General features: G+C 45.5%; 1 protein-coding gene across 1 annotated transcript in view; it reads left to right on the top strand.

Moving 5' to 3' along the window:
* Nucleotides 1-23,491, top strand: part of LOC147123789 (sideroflexin-5-like) — a 262,042-nt gene that overhangs the window by 181,032 nt on the left and 57,519 nt on the right. Inside the window, exon 12 of the mRNA XM_085976043.1 lies at nt 12,369-12,454. Within this exon, the coding sequence (XP_085832169.1) occupies nt 12,369-12,454 (86 nt within the window). The remainder of the gene's footprint in view (nt 1-12,368; nt 12,455-23,491) is intronic.

Raw genomic sequence — 23,491 nt, 5'->3', positions numbered from 1 at the left:
TATTTCTATGTCTACATCGTCCCTTTCCATAGTGAAAACAGATGCAAAAAATTCATTTAGAACCCCTCCTACATCTTCCGGCTCCACACACAGTTTGCCACTTTTGTCCCAATGGGCCCTATTTTTTCCCTAGTTATCCTCTTACCCTTAATATACTTATAAAACATCTTAGGATTTTCCTTTATTTTGCTCGCCAGTGTTATTTCATGGCCCCTCCTTGATCTCCTAATTTCTTTTTTAAGTATCCCCCTGCACTTTTTGTACTCCTCTAGGGCTTCCTCCGTCTTTAGCCTTTTGTATCTGCCAAAAGCCCTCCTTTGTTTTCTAATCCATTCTCGTATATCCCCTGACATCCAAGGTTCCCTGTGGTTTTTGGAACCACCCTTGACCTTTACGGGAACATGTTGCCATTGTATGATCTCAATCTCCCTTCTGAAAGCCTCCCATTGCTCCGATGCGGATTTTCCTACAAGTAGCTGATCCCAGTCCATTATGGCCAGATCCTGCCTTATCCTATTAAAATCGGCCTTCCCCCAATTTAGAACCTTTATTTCCGGCCCATCCCTGTCCTTTTCCATGACCACCTTAAATCTCACCATATTATGGTCACTGTCACCAAAGTGCTCACCTACTAGCACTTCTTCCACTTGGCCGGCCACATTCCCTAGAATTAGGTCCAGTACCGCCCCCTCTCTTGTAGGACCATCTACATGCTGGCTCAAAAAGCTCTCCTGGATGCACTTTAAGAATTCTACACCCTCTGTGCCTTTCACACTCTGACTATCCCAGTTAATATTGGGGAAGTTGAAATCCCCCATTATTATTACCCTATTATTTGCACATTTCTCTGAGATTTGCCTACATATCTGTTCCTCTATCTCCCCCTGACTGTTTGGAGGCCTATAGTACACTCCCAGCAAAGTGCTTGCCCCCTTTTTGTTTTTAAGCTCCACCCATATGAGCTGAAGTGGGGACTGTAACAGAACAGGAATAGGAGACCAGAAGCAGCCAGCCTTCCAACCCTTCGCTAGCCAGCCTGCCGATCAACCAGCCAACCGACAGCCAGCCGACCAGCCAGCCGACCCACAGCCAGACAGCCAGCCGACCCACAGCCAGACAGCCAACCCACAGCCAGACAAGCAGCCAGCGGACCAGTCAGCCACCAGCTAATAGTCAGGACCGTCAGCATCAGCCAGGCTGCTGTGAGACCCCACCAGCAGAAGGGGAGGGCTCTTGATCCCCAGGTTATGGGAGTAGTGGGGTCATCATCAAGGATGACAACAGAGCAGGAGTTGCAGCAGCAGAACGAAAGGAGAGCTAGCAGGAGTGAGAGAGACGGGAGAATTGGATGATTGCGATATACAGTCAGCTGTTACGGCAGTTAATGATTGTGGAAGTCTCACTGAGAGCCCAAGACTGTCCTTATAACTCAGAGATTCACAGTAAAAGCTGCTTCTGCTGCTCGATTCTCCTGTCTCTACTGCTCCTGTTGTCACTCCTGCTTTGGGTTGCCAACTCTGCTTGGACATATTCCAGGAGGCTGTTATCACATGACCTCCAGCTGCCATTGGCTGTCCTTTGGGATGCACCGCCTTTCCCCGCCAATCGAAAAAGAGCAGAGTCTTTGTCACTCGATTGGATGAATCTTGACTGTTGGTCAAACAGCCATTTTTCCCCTAATTCCAATGTTTTTTATAACTAGCGAAAGTGTTCAAAGAAAATGAAGAAACGCAACATTTATTTCAACACTATGATTTTTCTCCCAGCGGTGTCCTGGGGATTAATCTTTAATTCTTGGGAATCCTGGAGTGTTGGCAACCCTACTTCTGATTCTGTGTGTAAGGGAGAAATTCCATGACCATTTCAGTGGCCATGAATTGGCAGAGCACTGGTCGGGGCCCTGGTTTTATGGGTCAAACAGCACCAGGTGCTCAGCGCAGAAAGGGCTTGAGAGGGAAAAGTTAGACAAAGTAAAAAAGAATTAAAATTACGGCAGGAAATAAAGCAGTAGTGCTGGCCTGGTGCTGCGGGCGGGGCGTCACAGGCAGACGTGACTAATCAGATGAAAGTCTCGTCTCTCCGCAGGCTGTAAATACAATGAGATTGAATCAGAGTCAATCCAGTTCCCAGTTTGTGCTGTTCCACAGTGTAATAACTGACGCTGAATAGCGTTATATTAACTTTCTAATGCTTAAGGACTACACTATTTCTGAATTTGCAGATGACACCAAATTGTGGGGGATAGTCAATACTGAGGAGGACTGCAGCAAGTTCCCAGAAACATAGAAGATAGGAGCAGGAGTAGGCCATTCGGCCCCTCGAGCCTGCTCTGCCATTTAATGAGATCATGGCTGATCATCCAAATTCAGTACCCGGTCCCTGCCTTCTCCCCATATCCCTTGATCCCTTTAGCCTTAAGAAATATATCCAACTCCTTCTTGAATATATTTAATGAATTGGCCTCAACTGCCTTGTGTGGTAGAGAATTCCACAGGTTCACCACTCTCTGGGTGAAGAAATTCCTCCTCATCTCAGTCCTAAATGGCTTACCCCTTATCCTTAGACTGTAACCCCTGGTTCTGGACTCCCCTGCCATCGGGAACATCCTTCCTGCATCTAGTCTGCCTAGTCCTGTAAGAATTTTATATGTTTCAATGAGATCCCCTCTCATTCTTCTAAACTCCAGCGAGTATAAGCCTAATCGACCCAATCTCTCCTCATAGGTCATTCCTGCCATCCCAGGTATCAGTCTGATGAATCTTCGCTGCACTCTCTCCATGGCAAGAACATCCTTCCTCAGATAAGGTGACCAAAATTGCATACAATACTCAAGGTGTGGTCTCACCAAGGCCCTGTACAACTGCAGCAAGACATCCTTGTTCCTGTACTCGAATCCTCTCGCTATGAAGGGCAACATACCATTTGCCTTCTTAACCGCCTGCTGCACCTGCATGCTTACCTTCAGCGACTGGTGCACAAGGAAACCCAGGTCTCGTTGCACTTCCCCTTTTCCCAATCTATTGCCATTCAAATAATAATCTGTCTTCCTGTTTTTGCCACCGAAGTGGATAACCTCGCATTTATCCACATTGGGCAGATGCATGGCAAATTCAGTATAATCACCCAACCTGTCCAAATCATACTGGAGTTTCTCTGCACCCTCCTCACAGCACACACGCCCACCCAGCTTTGTGTCATCTGCAAACTTGGAGATACTATATCTAGTTCCCTCGTCTAGATCATTTCTTTATATTGTGAATAGCTGTGGTCCTAGCACCGATCCCTGTTGTACCCCACTAGTCACTGCCTGCCACTCGGAAAAAGACCCGTTTATTCCAACTCTTTGCTTCCTGTCTGCCAACCAGTTCTCTATCCAAGACAGTATCTTACCCCCAATCCCATGTGCTTTAACTTTGCACACTAAGCTCTTATGCGGGACCTTATCGAAAGCCTTCTGAAAGTCCAAATACACCACATCCACTGGTTATCCCTTATCTATTCTACCAGTTACATCCTCAAAAAATTCCAGTAGATTAGTCAAGCATGATTTACCTTTTGTAAATCCATGTTGACTTTGTCCGATCCTGTCACTGTTTTCCAAGTGCTCTGCTATTACATCTTTTATAATGGACTCTAGCATTTTCCCCACTACCGATGTCAGGCTTACCGGTCTATAATTCCCCGTTTTCTCTCTACCACCTTTTTTAAATAGTGGGGTTACATTACCTACCCTCCAATCCATGGGAACTGTTCCAGAGTCTATAGAATGTTGGAAGATGACCAGCAATGCATCTACTATTTCTTAGGCCACTTCCTTAAGTACCCTAGGATGTAGATTATCAGGCCCTGGGGATTTATCGGCCTTCAATCCCGTCAATTTCCCTAACACCATTTCTCTACAAATACTGATTTCATTCAATTCCTCCCTCTCATTAGACCCTATGTTCCCTGACATCTCTGGGAGGTTATTTGTGTCCTCCTTTGTGAAGACAGAACCAAAGTATGTATTTAATTGGTCTGCCATTTCTTTGTTCCCCATTATAAATTCCCCTGATTCTGACTGCAAGGGACCTACGCTTGACTTCACCAATCTTTTTCTCTTCACATATCTATAGAAGCTTTTACAGTCAGTTTTTATGTTCCCCGCAAACTTACTCTCATAATCTATTTTCCCCCTCTTAATTAATCCCTTTGTCCTCCTATGCTGAATCCTAAACTGCTCCCAATCCTCAGGTTTGCTGCTTTTTCTGGCTAAATTATATGTCCTCTCCTTGGATCTTATGCTATCCCTAATTTCCCTTGTTAGCCACGGTTGAGTCACCTTTTTTGTTTTATTTTTATGCCAAACAAGGATGAACAAATTCTGTAGTTCATCCATGCGATCTTTAAATGTTTGCCATTGCCTATCCACCGTCAACCTTTTAAGTAACATTCCCCAATCCATCCTAGCCAACTTGTGCCTCATACCATCGTAGTTTCCTTTATTTAAATTCAGGACCCTAGTCTCTGAGTCAACTACTACACTCTCCATTTTAATGAAGAATTCGATCATATTATGATCGCTCCTCCCCAAGGGGCCTCGTACAACAAGATTGCTAATTAATCCTTTCTCATTAAATACTACCCAGTCTAAGATGGCCTGATCTCTAGTTGGTTCCTCGACATATTGGTCCAGGAAACCATCCCGTATACACTCTAGGAATTCCTCCTCCACAGTATTGTTACTAATTTGGTTAGCCCAACCTATATGTAGAGTAAAGTCACCCATGATAACTGCTGTGCCCTTATTGCACGCGTCTCTAATTCCCCGTTTAATGCCATCCCCAACCTCAGCATTACTGTTTGGGGGTCTGTATACAACTCCCACTAACGGTTTCTGCCCCTTGGTATTTCTCAGCTCTACCCATACAGATTCCACATCACCAGAGCTAATATCCTTCCTTACTATTGTGTTGATTTCCTCTTTAACCAGCAATGCTACCCCACCTCCTTTTCCTTTTTTCTTGTCCTTCCTGAATATTGAATACCCCTGGATATTGAATTCCCAGTCTTGGTCACCCTGGGGCCATGTTTCCATAATCCCAATCATATCTTATCCGTTTACATCTATTTGCACAGCTAATTCATCCACCTTATTATGAATGCTCCTCGCATTAAGACGCAAAGCCTTCAGGCTTGATTTTTTAACACTCTTAGTCCTCTTAGAATTATTATTTACTGTGGCCCTGTTTGATTTACACCCTTGATTTCTCTGTCTTCCACTTTTGCTTTTCTCCTTCCTGTCTTTTGTTTCTTTCCTTGCTTCCCTTTCCTCTGTCTCCTGCTCAGGTTCCCAACCCTCTGCCATTTTAGTTTAAACCCTCCCCAACAGCACTAGCAAACACTCCCCCTAGGACATCGATTCCGGTCCTGCCCAGGTGCAAACTGTCCAGTTTGCACTGGTCCCACCTCCCCCAGAACCGATTCCAATGTCCCCGGAATTTGAATCCCTCCCCCTTGCACTATTCCTCTAGCCACGTATTCATCTGAAATAGCCTTCTATTTCTACTCTGACTAGCACGTGGCACTGGTAGCAATCCTGAGATTACTACCTTTGAGGTCCTGTTTTTTAATTTACTTCCTAACTCCCTACATTCAGCTTTGAGGACCTCATCCCGTTTTTTACCTATATCGTTGGTACCTATATGCACCACGACAACTGGCTGTTCACCCTCCCCCTCCAGAATGTAAAGAAATTAAGGATAGTATTCGACTAAAAACAAGGGCATATAAGGTAGCCAAATCTAGTGGGAGGATAGAGGATTGGGAAAACTTTAAAAGACAGCAAAAAATAACAAAAAGATTGATTAAGAAAGGGAAGATAGATTATGAAAGTAAATTAGCAAAAAATATAAAAACAGATAGTAAGAGTTTTTATAGTTATATAAAAAGAAAAAGGGTGGCTAAAGTAAATGTTGGTCCCTTAGAGGATGAGACCGGGAAATTAATGGTGGGAAATATGGAGATGGCAAAAACACTGAATGAATATTTTACATCAGTCTTTACAGTAGAAGACACTAAGAATATCCCAACACTGGACAAACAGGGGGCTAAAGGGGGGGAGGAGCTAAACACGATCAAAATCACTAAGGAAGTGGTACTCGGTAAAATAATGGGACTCAAGGCGGATAAATCATCTGGACCTGATGGCTTACATCCTAGGGTCTTGAGGGAAGTGGCGGTAGGGATTGTGGATGCATTGGTAATAATTTTCCAAAACTCCCTGGACTCGGCAAAGGTCCCGGCAGACTGGAAAACTGCTAATGTAACACCCTTATTTAAAAAGGGCAGTAGACAGAAGGCTGGAAACTATAGACCGGTTAGCCTAACATCTGTGGTAGGTAAAATTTTGGAGTCCATTATTAAGGAGACAGTGACAGGACATTTGGATAATCATAATTTAATAAGACAAAGTCAGCATGGTTTTATGAAGGGGAAGTCATGTTTGACAAATTTGCTGGAGTTCTTTGAGGAAGTAACGTATAGGGTGGATAAAGGGCAACCAGTGGACGTAATGTATTTAGACTTCCAAAAGGCATTTGACAAGGTGCCACACAAAAGATTATTGCTTAAGATAAAAAATCACGGGATTGGGGGTAATATTCTGGCATGGATAGAGGATTGGCTATCTAACAGAAGGCAGAGAGTTGGGATAAATGGTTCATTCTCAGACTGGCAATCAGTAACTAGTGGCGTTCCGCAGGGGTCAGTGCTGGGTCCCCAACTCTTTTCAATCTATATTAACGATTTGGAGGAGGGGACCGAGTGTAACATATCAAAGTTTGCAGATGGGAGGGAAAGTAGTGAGTGAGGAGGACATAAAAAAACCTGCAAGGGGACATCGACAGGCTAAGTAAGTGGGCAGAGATTTGGCAGATGGAATACAATACTGGAAAGTGTGAGGTTATGCACTTTGGCAGGAAAAATCGTAGAGCAAGTTATTATCTTAATGGCAAGAAACTGGAAAGTACTGAAGTACAAAGGGATCTGGGGGTCCTGGTGCACGAAACTCAAAAGGTTAGTATGCAGGTGCAGCAAGTGATTAAGAAGGCCAATGGAATGTTGGCTTTCATTGCTAGGGGGATAGAATATAAAAATAGGGAGGTATTGCTTCAGTTGTACAAGGTATTGGTGAGACCGCACCTGGAATACTGCGTACAGTTTTGGTGTCCATACTTAAGAAAGGACATACTTGCTCTCGAGTCAGTACAAAGAAGGTTCACTCGGTTAATCCCAGGGATGAGGGGATGGACATATGAGGAGAGGTTGAGTAGATTGGGACTCTACTCATTGCAGTTCAGAAGAATGAGAGGCGATCTTATTGAAACATATAAGATTGTGAAGGGGTTGGATCGGGTGGATGCGGGGAAGATGTTCCCGATGATGGGTGAAACTAGAACTAGGGGGCATAGTCTTAGAATAAGGGGCTGCTCTTTCAAAACTGAGATGAGGAGGAACTACTTCACTCAGAGGGTGGTAGGTCCATGGAATATGCTGCCCCAAAAAGCTGTAGAAGCTACATCATTACATAAATTTAAAACAGAAATAGACAGTTTCCTAGAAGTAAAGGGAATTAAGGGTTACGGGGAGCGGGCAGGAATTTGGACATGAGTCTAGGTTCGGATCGGTCATGGCCCTGTGGGTAGCGGAGTGGGCCCAGGGGCCGTGTAGCCTGATCCTGCTCCTATTTCGTGTGTCTAATTCTGTTAGATTCAGGAGATGGTTCTGTGATAGTGGATTGGCGGTTAGGATCAGATCAGCCATGATCTTATTGAATGGCGGAGCAGGCTCGAGGGGCCGATTGGCCTACTCCTGCTCCTATTTCTTATGTTCTTATGTAATGCCCTGCAGCCGCCCCGAGACATCCTTGACCCTTGCACCAGGGAGGTAACATACCATCCTGGAGCCTCGTTTGACGAAGACATTAATTAACTTGCAGACTGGGCATATAATTGGCAAATGAATTTCAACATAGATGAATGTGAGGTATTACATATTGGTAAAAGAAATAAGGAGGTCATATATTACTTGGAAAATAAGAATTTAAATGGAGTAAGAGAGCAAAGGGATCTAGGAGTACAAATCACTAAAAGTAGCAATGCAGGTTAATTAGGTCATTAAAAAAAACAACCAAGAACTAGGGTTTATTTCTAAAGAGATAGGGGGAGAAATTCAGCTGGTGGCGCTAACCGTTAGCGCTGCGCCGCTGCCGATGACATCATCGGTGTGCGCAGCGCCCCGCTGACACCCCGGCCGCGATATTCGGCAGCGCCCTCGATTTACCGCCGGACGCTATGTCCGACAGGGTCAGGGTGGCGTACCTGCGGCCGGGGAGGCGCAAATTAAAGGCGAGGTGCGGGGCAGCCATTTTTGTTGTTGGCCGCCTGCCTGCGCTCCCGTCCCCGGCCTCCTGAACCCCCCTCCCCCCCACCCAGCGGAGTGCCGGCTGCGCTCCAAGAGCCCGGCACTTCTCCTCGGTGCCAGGCTCTTTTGCCTGCACTCCCGATCCTCGGGGGCCCAGCTGGGCCCCAGATCGCGCTGCACAAGGCCCCTCCCCTTTAAGAAGGGGATGAAGGCCTGCAATACCGCAGCGCGACGTGGCGCTGCAGCACGATGCGCCACGATATTCACTTGCAGTGCCCCAAGAGGGATGCGGGGCGCCTCCAGTAGCTCCGCGCTTCCCTTTGGGGCGCAACCACTCAATTTCCTGTGCGGAGGCGCAAATGTTTCCGGGGCGCTACTTTTAGCACCGTGGCGAGGCTGGCGCCCCAAACAGGGCTATACTCAGTTTCTTCCCCATAGAATTGAAAAGTAGAGAAGTTATGCCAAACTTCTATCAAACCTGGGTTAGCACACTTGGAATAATATGTACACTTCTATTTGCCATATTATAAAAAGGATATAGACACTGGAGAGGGTGCAAAAAGGATTTACAAGGATGATACCAGAACTGTGAGGTTATACCTATCAGGAAGGGATGAACAGGCTGGCTCTCTTCTCTTGAAAAGAGAAGGCTGAGGGGTGACCTAATAGAGGTTTGATGGGACAGTGTACAGGGAGCTTTAAAGAGTCATAGAGTTATACAGCACAGAAAGAGGCGCTTCGGCCCATCGTGTCCGCGCCGGCCATCAATCCCTGTCTATTCTAATCCCATTTTCCAGCACTTGGTCCGTAGCCTTGTATGCTATGGCGTTTCAAGTGCTCATCTAAATGCTTCTTGAATGTTGTGAGGGTTCCTGCCTCTACCACCCTTTCAGGCAGTGAGTTCCAGATTCCAACCATCCTCTGGGTGAAAAGGTTTTTCCTCAAATCCCCTCTAATCCTCCTGCCCCTTATCTTGAAACTATGCCCCCTGGTTATTGACCCCTCTACTAAAGGAAAAAGTTCCTTTCTATCCATCCTATCTATGCCCCTCATAATTTTTACACCTCAATCAGGTCCCCGCTCAGCCTTCTCTGCTCTGAGGAAAACAACCCCAGCCTGTCCAGTCTCTCTTCATAGCTGAAGCGCCCTGGCCCAGGTAACATCCTGGTGAATCTCCTCTGCACCCTCTCCAATGCAATCACATCCATCCTATAGTGCGGCGACCAGAACTGCACACAGATTTTCCAGCTGTGGCCGAACTAGCGTTTTGTACAGCTCCATCATAATCTCCCTGCTCTTATATCCTATGCCTTGGCTAATGAAGGCAAGTATCCCATATCCCTTTTTAACCACCTTATCTACCTGTCCTGCTGCCTTCAGGAATCTATGTACATGCACACCCAGGTCCCTCTGATCCTCTGTCCTTCCTAGGGTCCTACCATTCATTGTGTATTTCCCTTGAGATTCAAGATAAGGGGCAGGAGGTTTAGTGGGGATTTGAGAGATTGGGTCAATTAAGCTTATATTCGCTAGAGTTCAGAAGAATGAGAGGGGATCTCATTGAAACTTGTAAAATTCTAACAGGACTAGACAGACTAGATGCAGGAAGGATGTTCCCGATGGCGGAGGAGTCCAGAACCAGGGATCACAGTCTAAGGATAAGGGGTAAGACATTTAGGACTGATGAGGAATTTCTTCACCCAGAGAGTGGTGAACCTGTGGAATTCTCTACCACAGAAGGCAGTTGAGGCCAATTCATTAAATATTTTCAAGAAGGAGTTAGATATATTTCTTAAGGCTAAAGGGATCAAGGGATATGGGGAGAAAGCAGGGACAGGGCACTGAATTTGGATGATCAGCCATGATCTCATTAAATGGCGGAACAGGCTCGAGGGGCCGAATGGCCTACTCCTGCTCCTATCTTCTGTTTCTATTGCCTTGATAGTCCTCCAAAAATGCATCACCTCACTCTTTTCAGGGTTAAATTCCATTTGCCACTGTTCCGCCCATCTAACCAACCCGTCTATATCGTCCTGTAGCCTGAGGCTTCCCTCCTCGCTATTTACCCCTCCACCAATTTTCGTGTCATCTGCGAACTTACTGATCATACCTCCTACATTCATATCTAAATCATGAATGTACACCACAAACAGCAAAGGACCCAGCACCGATCCCTGCGGTACACCACTGGACACAAGCTTCCAGTCACAAAACACCCTTCGACCATCACCCTCTGCCTCCTGCCACTAAGCCAATTTTGGATCCAATGTGCCAAATTACCCTGGATCCAATGGGCTCTTAACTTCTTGACCAGTCTCCCATGCGGGACTTTGTCAAAAGCCTTACTGAAGTCCATGTAGACTACATCAACTGCACTACCCTCATCCACACACCTAGTCACCCCCTCGAAAAATTAAATCAAATTGGTCAGACATGATCTCCCCCTGACAAAGCCATGCTGACTATCCTTGATTAATCCTTGCCTCTCCAAGTGGAGACTAATTCTGTCCCTCAGAATTTTTTCCAATAATTTCCCTACCACTGATGTTAGGCTCACTGGCCTGTAATTCCCTGATTTATCCCTACTACTCTTCTTGAATAATGATACTACGTTAGCTGTCCTCCAGTCTTCTGGCACCTCCCCTGTGGCCAGAGAGGTTCTGAAAATTTGTGTCAGAGCCCCTGCAATCTCCTCCCTTGCCTCACACAGCAGCCTGGGATGCATCTCATCTGGGCCTGGGGATTTATCCACTTTTAAGCCCTCTAAAACCGCTAGTACCTCCTCCCTCTCAATATGAATTTGTTCAAGTAATTCACAATCCCCCTGCCTGATTTCTATGCCTACATCGTCCTTCTCCATAGTGAACACAGATGCAAAATATTCATTTAAAACCTCACCTACATCTTCCGGCTCTACACACAGATTGCCACTTTGGTCCCTACTCGTTCCCTGGTTATCCTCTTGCCCTTAATATACTTATGAAACACCTTGGGATTTTCCTTTATTTTGCCCGCCAGTGTTTTTTCATGACCCCTCTTCGCTCTCTTAATTTCTTTTTTAAGTACCCCCCTGCATTTTCTATACTCCTCTAGGGCTTCCACTGTTTTTTGTCCTTTGTATCTGGCAAAAGCTTCCCTTTTTTTCCTAATCCATTCTTGTATATCCCTTGACATCCAGGGTTCCCTGGGCTTGTTGGTCCCACCCTTGACCTTTACGGGAACATGTTGGTGTTGTACTCTCTCTATTTCCTTTCTGAAAGACTCCCACTGCTCTGATGTGGATTTTCCTACAAGTATCTGATCCCAGTCCACTTTGGCCAGATCCTGCCTTATCATATTAAAATCGGCCTTCCCCCAATTTAGAACCTTTATTTCCTGTCCATCTTTGTCCTTTTCCATGACTACCTTAAATCGCACCGAATTATGGTCACTGTCACCAAAATGCTCTCCGACTGACACTTCTACCACTTACCCGGGTACATTCCCTAGAATTAGGTCCAGTACCGCCCCCTCACTTAGGTCCAGTACCATCCCCTCTCTGTATCTAACCCGTGCTGTACCTGCCCTGGGAGTGTTTGATGGGACAGTGTAGAGGGAACTTTACTCTGTATCTACCCTGTGCTGTACCTGCCCTGGGAGTGTTTGATGGGACAGTGTAGAGGGAGCTTTACTCTGTATCTAACCCTTGCTGTACCTGCCCTGGGAGTGTTTGATGTGACACTGGATGCCTGAAAAGGGCAGATGTTCTATTCTTCAGCACTAGTGCCCCTAATATAATTTACCGCAACCTCAAAATTGACGGGGGATACAGCCAGCAGTGTAATTTTTAAAGCTGTAAAATAATCACAAAAAATCTGCATTGTCAACCTAGCTACAGGTCAGGTCCCAGCGGGCTTCAGGGGGAGTCTGTCTATAGTGATTAGGTCGAAACATACTTACTGGAATTGTATTTGTGTTTTTCGCAGGCACTGATGGAGACTGCCATGACTAGAATAGTCCTCCCTATCCCTATCCTGGTGCTGCCTCCGATTGTTATGTCGCTGCTGGAGAAGTAAGTGTTGAGGTCATGTCCAGTTGTTCTTTCGATTCCCCACGCTCCTCTCCCACAGGTGCTGACTCTTGCAGGAGTTCCCTCCGGTACCCCATGTGTTGGCCCTGAGTTTCCCTGGAGCAGCTCCTGCTCCATCGGGCCCAGCAGCGATACCCTTCGCGATCTGGTGTAGTTGGCTCGGAATTCCACGTGTAGACGGGATTTCCGACGAGGTTACGGTGGTAGAGCGGGGGCAGATGCCAGGACTGTTCAGATCCAATGATAATTCGGCTGTGGAGGGCATGGCAGCTGATCTTGAAGCTGCCCTTCCTGATGTCAACGTAAGCATTCATCGCAGGTTCACCAGATTGATACCGGGGCTTCACAAAGTAATTACCGCACAGAAACATGCCATTCGGCCCAACAGGTCCATGCCAGCTTAAAGGGTTAAATTCTGAGACTAGGCTATTGTATTCCCTTAAGTATAGAAGGTTGAGGGGTGAACTAATTGAGGTGTTTAAAATGTTAATGGGATTTGCTAGGGTAGATACAGAGAACCTATTTCCTCTGGTGGGCGAGTCCAGAACAAGGGATCTTAAAATTAGAGCTGTGCCGTTGAGGAGTGAAATCGGGATGCAAAGGGTGGTGGAAATCTGGAACTCCGTCCCCAAAAAGCTGTTGAGGCTGGGGGTCAATTGAAAATTTCAAGACTAAGATCGAGTTCTCCAGTTCCTCCAGTCTTGTCGCTTAACTCCTTTGATGCCCTGCGGATCTCCGCACCATGGCTGAAATGATTCTCTCCTCTGCCTTGGTGACCAAAACTAAACATAATCGCCTGGAGTATCCGTGGAGCATCTCCCGCCATAACTTCAGCAAAAGATAGGTGGAACCTTCTACGAAACGGCTAAAAGCAGCCGTTTGCAATGTTTCTCCGGGAGTCTCGCCGATTTGGCAGCGGGAGATTGAAAAGCCCTCCCCAGTATTCAAGACGTCCAGTCCCTTATGATAGTCAAGCCTCAAAGGAGACGATAGATTGGTAGGATTTTTTCTTTTCATAGAGCGATTGATGTGTGTGGTGTTCAAATCCCTCCATGGCTTCCCCCTCCCTATCTCTGTAACCTCCTCCAGCCCTACAACCCTCCGAGATTTCTGCGCTCCTCCAATTCTGGCCTCTTGCGTTTCCCTGATTTCCTTTGCTCCACCATCAGTGGCCGTGCCTTCAGCTGCCTGGGCCACAAGCTCTGGAATTCCCTCCCTAAACCTCTCTGCCTCTCTACCTCTCTCTCCTCCTTTAAGTCCCAGCTTAAAACCTACCTCTTTGACCAAGCTCTTGGTCACCTGTCCTAATATCGCATTATGTGACTCGGTGTCAATTTTTGTCGGATTATGAGCCTGTGAAGCACCTTGGGACGTTTTACTGCATTAAAGGCGCTATACAAATGCAAGTTGTTGTTGGGTGTCAGTGCTAATTTTTTAAAATATTCATTCTTGGGATGTGGCAAAACCAGCATTTATTGCCCATTCCCTAGTTGCCCTTGACTGGTTTGCTTGGTCACTTCAGAGGGCAGTTAAGAGTCAACCATGTTGGTGTGGGACTGGAGTCACACAGCGGCCCAGACCGGGTAAGGACGGCAGGTTTCCTTCTCTTAAAGGACATTCGTGAACCAGATGGGTTTTTACGACAATCCGACAGCTTCAAGGTCACTTTTTCTGGTACCAGCTTTTTAGTTCCACATTTTATTTTAAACTGAATTCAAATTCTGCCATGGTGGGATTTGAACTTGTGCTGTCTGGATTATTAGTCCAGGCCTCTGGATTACTGGTGCAGCAACATAACCACTACGCTACTGTACCCAGCAAGCTCCTTCACTGTGCTCCTTCAAAAAAAAAAGATTCTCTGGAAGGAAAGGAGAGTGAAAATTATACGGGTGGATTGAGGCCGAGATGATTAATTTATGGAACGCTGTGGTATGTTATTCAGTAGGCGGCAAGAGCATTTGGAGCAAATCTGGCTTTTTGGAAATTATACCTCATTTAAAACACCTTCCTCAGGAACTTCTGGATTGAGTTAGTCAGAGGCCAGGATAACGAAGATGTACTTGGTATGTTGGAGGGAAATGGGCTGAGTGAGCGTTTCCCATTGCTTATTTGATGTTTTTTAACTCTCTCTTTAAATGTAAACTCACCGAGAGCTGCCATAATGGTGATAAATTTAGACGTCCCCAGCATGCTCTCTTCATCAGACAGCTTTGACTTGCTAATAAACACCTCAACCTGCAGCTCTGCTGTTTGTTTAGCACATGGAAGTGAATTAGAGGCGTAAATGTAAACGTACCTCGCCCACGAAAATACCCCTCAGCTAAATGTCATGTTGCACTGGCGCACTTCACCCTTCGACACGCCACTTGCCAATTTGCAACACAGAGTCACAAGCTAATTCGTAAGTCATCTGTTCGCACCTTACAGGCACGCAGTCCCAGCCGAGGGGATTGAGGAAAGTTCACGCAGCCAAAACTATTTACGATGGTGAAGGGTCCACATGCCAGGGAACACGAGCTTAAAAAGATAAGGAATGTAAGAGTAAGAAAGGAGGACGGGCAGGACGTTTCCACGCAAAAAAAGGGAAATCGAGTTGCGGATAAAGTTACCAGGGAAGGACATTGGAACAGACAGTGTAAATGGGGTCAAGAGACATTGGCCCTGAATTCCACAGGGATTCTCCCAATGTTGTTTGCACCATTTCTCCGGGAGTTCTGCCAATCTCCTACCGAAGTTATGGCAGGAAATTCAGGGCCAGTTAGATGCATTTCTGGAGACAGCAAAGATTGATGGGTACAGTGCAAAGCAGGATAGGTGAGGTTGCTCTTCTATTAGATCCAAAAAATCGCCCTGTTCTAATTTCCACTGTAATTGAACTTTAGTTTTTGGTAAATCTCCCTTTATTTTTTAAATGTTGTTCCTCACCATCAAGCCCCCATTAATGCTGGAATGAAACTTAGTTGCCCATAATAAAAACAGAAAAAGCTGGGAATACTTAGCAGGTCAGGCAGCATCTGTGGAGAGAGAAACAGAGTTAATGTTTCAGGTTGATGGCCTTTTGTCAGAACTGGAAAAAGTTGGAGATATACAGGTAACAGTTTTAAGCAGGGAATGAGGGGAGGGGAGGAAAGAACAAAAGGGAAGGTCTGTGATAGGGTGGAAGGCAGGAGAGATTAAATGACAAAAGGGTTGATGGCAAGGCAAAAGGGAATGGTTGCCCCGAGTGTGGTGGGCCTCCCTTCTGAAAGCAGTTTGAGACAGCTGAGTGGTTTGCTAGGCCACTTCAGAGGTCAGTTAATAGTCAGCCACGTTGGTGTGGGACTGGAGTCGCATATAGGCCCAGACCGGGTCAGGACGGCGGGTTTCCTTCCCATTGGTGAGTCACTTAGGTCTTTACAACAATCCGACAGGTTCATGGTCACTTTTACTGACACCAGCTTTTTCTTTCCAGACTTTTTTTTTAATTGAATTTAAATTCTCGAACTGCCGCTGGTGGGATTTGAACTCGCACTCTCTGGATTATCCGCCCAGTAACATAACCACTACGCTACCGTATCACAACTAATATCGTGCTGTCTGTCTGACTGCCTGGCACACACCAGTCCTTGGATGAGGGACAACTTTCTCCAGCTAAACATTGACAAGACACAAGCCACCCTCTTTTGGCTCCTGTCAGTCACTTCACACCTCAGATGCCGATTCCATTTCTCATACCAGCTGCTCGCTCAGACTGAACCAACAGCAGCACAGCCTCGGTGTCCTGCTCAATCCAGAGTCGAGCCTCAAATTTTCTATTCCGTCATTGCCAAACTGTTTACTTCCACCTTGGGCGTATCACCTGCCCATGTCTTACCCCACCTCGTACAGCTGCTAAAACTGGCATCCACACCTTTTAAAGGAGAAAGAACGAACTTGCATTTCTATAGCGGCTTTCGCGACCTCGGGACATCCCAAAGCGCTTTACAGCCAATGAATTACTTTGGAAGTACAGCCACTTTTGTAATGTAGGAAACACATGATATAGAACCAGTTTATACCCCTCAGGGGCAAGAGCTCGACTTGCCAAAAAAAACAGCCATGGACAACTAAAGAGCTAAGGGACAGCATAAAATTAAAGGAAAGGCATACAAAAATGCAAAAAAATAGCACAGATCCTGGCGAATGGGAAAGATACAAAGAACAGCAAAGGGTCACAAAACAGATAGCAAGAGCTACAAAAAGGGAGCATGAAAAGAAACTTGCAAGGGATATCAAAATCAATATGAAAATTTTTTACAGTTACATTAGGAAAAAGAGGGTGGTCAGGAGCAATGTTGGCCCTTTAATAACTGAAAGTGGTGATATTGTCAATGACAACGGGGAAATGGCGAACATGTTGAATAATTACTTTGCGTCAGTATTTACAGTAGAAGAGGATAGCATGCTGGAAATCCCAAAGAAACTAATACTGAATCGGGGACAGGGACTCAATAAAATTAACGTAAGTAAAATAACAGTAATGAAGAAAATAATGTCACTAAAGAGTGACAAATCCCCAGGGCCAGATGGCTTCTATTCCAGGGTTTTAAAGGCAGTAGGTGAGCACATTGCAGATGCCCTAACTATAATCTTCCAAAGCTCTCTAGATTCAGGAAACGCCCCTTTAGATTGGAAAATTGCATATGTCACTCTGCTATTTAAGAATGGCGAGAGAGGGAAACCATGGAATTATGGACCAGTTAGCCTAACATTTGTTGTCAGGAAATTGCTAAAGTCTATAATTAAGGATAGGGTGACTGAACACCTCGAAAATGTTCAGTTGATCAGAGAGCCAGCATGGATTTGTGAAAGGTAGGTCATGCCTGACAAACCTGATTGAATTTTTTGAAGAGGTGACTAAAGTAGTGGACAGGAGAATGTCTATGGATGTTATTTATATGGACTTCCAGAAGGCATTTGATAAAGTCCCACATAAGAGACTGTTATATACACGGAATTGAGGGCAAATTATTGACCTGGTTAGGAAATTGGCCGAGCGGCAGGAGACAGAGAGTAGGGATAATGGGCCGGTACTCAAATTGGCAGGAGGTGACTAGTGGTGTCCGGCAGGGATCTGTGTTGGGGCCTCAACTATTCACAATATTTATTAATGACTTAGATGATGGCATAGAAAGTCATATATTCAAATTTGCCGATGACACAAAGATAGGCGGCATTGTAGGCGGTGTAGATGGAAGCATAAAATTACAAAGGGATATTGACAGATTAAGTGAATGAAATCCATTTGCCACATTTCTGTCCAATGTAAGCAAATGTGAGGTCATCCACTTTGGACGTAGAAAGGATAGAACAGGGTACTTTCTAAATGGTAAAAAGCAAAAACAGTTTAGGTCCACAGAGACTTGGGGTCCAGGTACATAGATCATTAAAATATCAGGAACAGGTACAGAAAATAATCAAAAAGTCTAATGGAATGCTGGCCTTTATATCTAGAGGACTAGAATACAAGGGGGTAGAAGTTATGCTGCAGCTGTACAAAACCCTGGTTAGACCACACCTGGAGCACTGGGAGCAGTTCTGGGCTCCACACCTTAGGAAGGATATATTGGCCTTGGAGGGAGTGCAGCGTAGGTTTACCAGAATGATACCTGGACTCCAAGGGTTAAGTTATGAGGAGAGATTACACAAATTAGGGTTGTATTCTTTAGAATTTAGAAGGTTAAGGGGTGATCTGATCGAAGCTTTCAGGATATTAGGGGGAACAGATACAGTCGATAGAGAGAAACTATTTCCGCTGGTTGGGGATTCTACGACTGGGGGCATAGTCTAAAAATTAGAGCCAGACCTTTCAGGAGTGAAATTAGGAAACACTTCTACACACAAAGGGTGGTAGAAGTTTGGAACTCTCTTCTGCAATGGCAATTGATGCTAGATCAATTGTTAATTTTAAATTTGAGATCGATAGCTTTTTGTTAACCAAAGGTATTAAGGGATATGGGCCAAAGGCCAAAGGGATATGGAGTTAGGTCGCAGATCAGCCATGATCTTATTGAATGGCGGGAAACCCCAAGGGGCTGAATGACCTACTCCTGTTCCTAACACAGCAGCCAATTTGCGCACAGCAAACTCCCACAAACAGCAATGAGATAAATAAGTGATGATACTTGAGGGATAAATATTGGGCACTTCAGGACTTGATTTCACCCATGCTCTCTCTTTTAGCCCCACCTTAAACAACTTACCCAAAAAATCACAACCTGTATCCTACCCAAACATCCAATCACCCTGTCCTCGCAGGCCTCCACTGGCTCCCTATCCCCAACACAATCCTTCTTCTGGCCTTCAAATATCTCCATAGCCTCACTGCACCCTGACTCTGCAGTTTTGTCCAAACCTGTGTCCCAGCATGCACCCTCCATTGATCTGACTGGCCCAATTTATGTTCCTTCCTCTTTCCACTCCACCATCGCTGGCAGAGCCTCCAGTCACTGCATCTCCTCCCCGCCCCTGAGACTCTGGAACTCGCTCTCTAAACCCTTCCCCCTGTTACCACTTTCAAAGGCTGCCTCAAAACCCACTGCTTTGACTGCATCTTCAGTCAGCTCTCCTAACCTCTCCCTCACTTCCTGCTTCAGGTCTACTTATCCCTCTGTTAACGACCTAGGACCATTTCCTTGCACAGATGCCGACAAAAACTGAAACGAGAGTTGTCATCGTCCTTCTGCTCCTCATCCTCTTCATCATCCTGACCCCTCCTCATCCTCCTAATTGCCTTCATCACCATAATTCCCACCTCATCATCCTCCTTTCTCTTCTCCGCCTCCTCCTCCTTTTCCTCATGCTACCTGTTCTATCCTCATCCTGCTCCTTCTCATCCTCATCTTTCTTGTTTCCTTTGTCATCATCCTCCTCATTTTCAACCTGTCCTGATCCTTCCCATTTACCTTCGTGTCCTCCTCCTCATCCTCTGACCTGGAATGCTGACACCAGATGCCTGAAACGGAATCATGTTCTTTTTCCCAGCACTAACTTCTCTCACCTGGATAAGCACAAAAATTCACCCAAAGAAATAAACTAAAAGGAAATTACGATCCAGGTGTTGCAACAGAAGGTGGGTTCACTAATCCGATAGCTCGTATGAGGTAGCACAGCCAAAACTGTGCCTGTTTTGGAAACATGAATCCTTTCAAGTGGAACAGATTAAAATGTTGAGAGTTTTTCTTTTTATAGTAATGAACATGTTTATTGATGCAACTTAGCAGTGAACACCTTGCAAGTGTTTACAGTGATAACATACCCGAGCTGGTATGGTCACGCTAAAGACTCATTAGCTAAGCTGGGTTTGTGGTAATGAGCTCCATAATGACTTGTTCAACTGTCATCTGTTTATTTCATTTGACCTCATTCTAATAATTGACAAAAGGTGATGTTCCACAAGGATTGGTGCTGGGATCACTGTTGCTCACCATTTACTTCAATGATTTGAACTCTGGAATAGGAAGTACAATTTCAAAATTTGCGGATGACACCAAATTGTGGGGTGTAGTTAAGTACAGGAAGACATTAATAAGCTTGCAGAATGGGCGTGCAATTGGCAAATGAACTTCAATACAGATAAGTGTGAGGTGGTACATTTTGGTAGGAAGAATAAGACCTTGGGAAATAAGTGTCTAAATAGGGTAGAGGAACAGAGGGATCTGGGGCTACAGATACACATCATTAAAAGTTGTGATGTAGGTTAATAAGGCCATAATAAAGCAAACAAAGCACTGGTGTACGTTCTAGAGGGATAGAATTGAAAAGCAGAGAAGTTATGCTAAATTTGTATCGAACCTTGGTTAGACCACACGGAGCACTGTGAACAGTTCTGGTCTCCATATTATAAGAAGGATACAGAGACACTGGAGAAGGTGGAAAAAAGATTTACGAGAATGATACCAGAACTGAGAGGTTCTACCTATCAGGAAAGATTGAACAAGCTAGGGCTACTTTTGCTAGAAAAGAGAAGACTGAGGGGTGACCTGATGGAGGTCTTTAAGATTATGAAAAGGTTTGAAAGGGTAGACGTAGAGAAGATGATTCTACTTGTGGGAGGGGCCATAAATATAAGACAGTCACTAATAAATCCAATAGGGAATTCAGGAGAAACTTCTTTACCCAGAGAGTGGTGAGAATGTGGAACTCACTACCACAGGGAGTGGTTGAGTCGAATAGACAGTTTTTTGCAAGATAAGAGAGTGAAGGGTTATGGGGAGCAGACAGGGAAGTGGCTTTGAGCTCAAGATCAGCCATGATCTTATTGAATGGCAGAGCAGGCTCGAGGGGCCAAGTGGCCTATTCCTGCTCCTATTTCTTATGTTCTTATGAATAGCATAGATGCATTTAAGGGGAAGCTAGATAAACACATGAGGGAGAAAGGAATAGGGTGAGATAAAGTCTGGTGGGAGAAGACTGTGGAGCATAGACACCGAAAACAGAGAGAAACTGTTCCCATTGGCCGAAGAGTCGAGAACCAGAGGGGACACATTTAAGGTGATTGGCAAAAGAACCAAAGGCGATGTAAGAAAAAGACTTTTTTACGTAGTGAGTGGTTAAGATCTGGAATGCACGGCCTGAGAGGGTGGTGGAGGCATACCCAACCTTACCTTTCAAAAGGAGTTGGATAAGTATCTGAAGGAAAAAAATTTGCAGGGCTACGGGGACCTTTCCCACAGGGGAGTGGGACTGGCTGAGAGTCGGCACGGGCTTGACGGGCCGAATGGCCGCCTTCCGTGCTGTAACCATTCTATGATTCTATGATATGGACCTATTAGATCCAATGGATCAATCCCGTAAACCATGAATCGGAGCAAAGCTGTGTGACTCGATCACATCCAATCAAGAATGGTGGTGGACAACCAGGCAACTAACAATAGGAGGAGCCCATGAACATCCCATCCTCAGTCATGGTTGAGCCCAGCACATGAATGCAATAGATGGGGCCTTTTTTCAACTAAAAGTGCTGAATGAGTGATCCCACTCGACTCTTCCGGAGCTCCCCACCATCATAGATACCAGTGTCCAGCCAGTTCGGTTTAAGAAGCAGCTGCGTGCACTGGGCACAGCGAAGGCTACGGGCCCTGACAACATCCAGGCTGCAGTGCTGAAGACCTGTGCTCCAGAGCCAGCTGCTTTCCTACCCAAGCTGTTCCAGTACAGCTATGACACTTGCATCTACCCATTAATGTGGCAGATTGCCCAGTTTGCCTCATCCAGCAAATCAGGATAAATCTAACTGACCAATTACTGCTCAATCAGCCTCCTCAGTCATCAGTAAAGTGATGGAAGGGATCATCAATAGTGTCATCAAGCAACACCTCCTTCAGCCGTGGCTCAGTGGGCAGCACTCTCGCCTCTGAGTCAGAAGGTCGTGGGTTCACCGTCCCACTCCAGAGACTTGAGCACAAAAGTCCAGGCTGACACTCCAGTGCAGTGCTGAGGGAGTGCTGCACTGTCGGAGGTGCCGGCTTTCGAACAAGACGTTAAACCGAGGACCCATCTGCTCCCTCAGGTGGATGTAAAAGATCCCATGGCACAATTTCAAAGAAGAGATGGGGAGTTCTCCCCGGTGTCCTGGGGCCAATATTTAGCCCTCAATCAACAACACTAAAACAGATTATTTGGTCATTATCACATTGCTGTTTGTGGGAGCTTGCTGTGCGCAAATTGGCTGCCGCTTTTCCTACATTCCAAAAGTGACTACACTTCAAAAGTGACTACACTTCAAAAAGTACTTCATTGGCTGTAAAGTACTTTGGGATGTCCTGAGGTCGTGAAAGGCGCTATATAAATGCAAGTCTTTCTTTCTACTTATCACCTACAGAAGTGTGAGGTGATACATTTTGGTAGGAAGAATGAGGAGAGACCATTCACACTAAATGGTAAAATTTTAAAGGGGGTGCAAAAACAGAGAGACCTGGGGGACAAATCTGTGAAGGTGGCAGGACAGGTTAACAAAGCAATTAATAAAGCACATGGGATCCTGAGCTTTATAAGTAGAGGCACAGAGTACAAAAGCCAGGAAGTTATACTAAGTCAAGATAAAACACTAGCTTGGCCCCAGCTGGAGTATTGTGTCCAATTCTGGGCACCGCACTTTAGGAAGGGCTTTGGAGAGGGTGCAGAGGAGATTTACTAGAATGATTCCAGGGATGAGGGAATACAGTTACATGGATAGACTGGAGAAGCTGGAGTTGTTCTCCTTAGAGCAGAGAAGGTGAAGAGGAGATTTGATGGAGGTGTTTAAAATCATGAAGGGTCTAGACAGAGTAAATAAAGAAAAACTGTTTCCAATGGCTGAAGGGTCGCTAACCAGAGGGCACAGATTTAAGGTGATTGGCAAAAGAACTAGAGGCGACATGAGAAAAAACTTTTTTACGCGAGTGGTTAGGATTTGGAATGCGCTGCCTGATAGGGCGGTGGATACAGATTCAATAGTAGCCTTCAAAAGGGAATTGGATAAATACTTGAAAGAGAAAATATTGCAGGGATATGGGGAAAGAGCGGGGGAGTGGGACTGACTGGGTAGCTCTTCGACAGAGCTGGCACAGACTCGATGGGCCGAATGGCCTCCTTCTGTGCTGTACTATTCTATGATATTCACTGACACGCAATTTGGGTTTCGCCAGAACCACTCAGCTCCAGAACTCCAGCCGTTGATCCGAATATAGGCTCAAGAGCTTAACACCATAGGAAATATGAGAGTAGCTGCCTTCAACATCAAGGCAGCATTCGAATAAGTATGGCATAGAATGATACAGCACAGAAGGAGGCCATTCAGCCCATTGTGCCTGTGCCGGCTCTTTGAAAGAGCGATCCGATTAGTCCCACTCCCCCGCTCTTTCTCCATAGCCCTGCAAAATTCTCCCTTTCAAGTATTTATCCCACTTCCCCTTTTAAAGTTATTATTATTGATTCTGCTTCCACTGCCCTTTCAGGCAGCGTATTCCAAATCACTGCGTAAAAAATATTCTCCTCATCTCCCCTCTGGTTCTTTTGCCA

The sequence above is a fragment of the Somniosus microcephalus genome, chromosome 2, assembly GCF_052327205.1.
Source record: "Somniosus microcephalus isolate GS21.2 chromosome 2, FLI_Smic_1.0, whole genome shotgun sequence".
In the NCBI taxonomy this organism is placed as follows: domain Eukaryota; kingdom Metazoa; phylum Chordata; class Chondrichthyes; order Squaliformes; family Somniosidae; genus Somniosus; species Somniosus microcephalus.
Note: the sequence above shows the minus strand (reverse complement) of the source record. Positions and strands in the feature narration are given on the sequence as shown.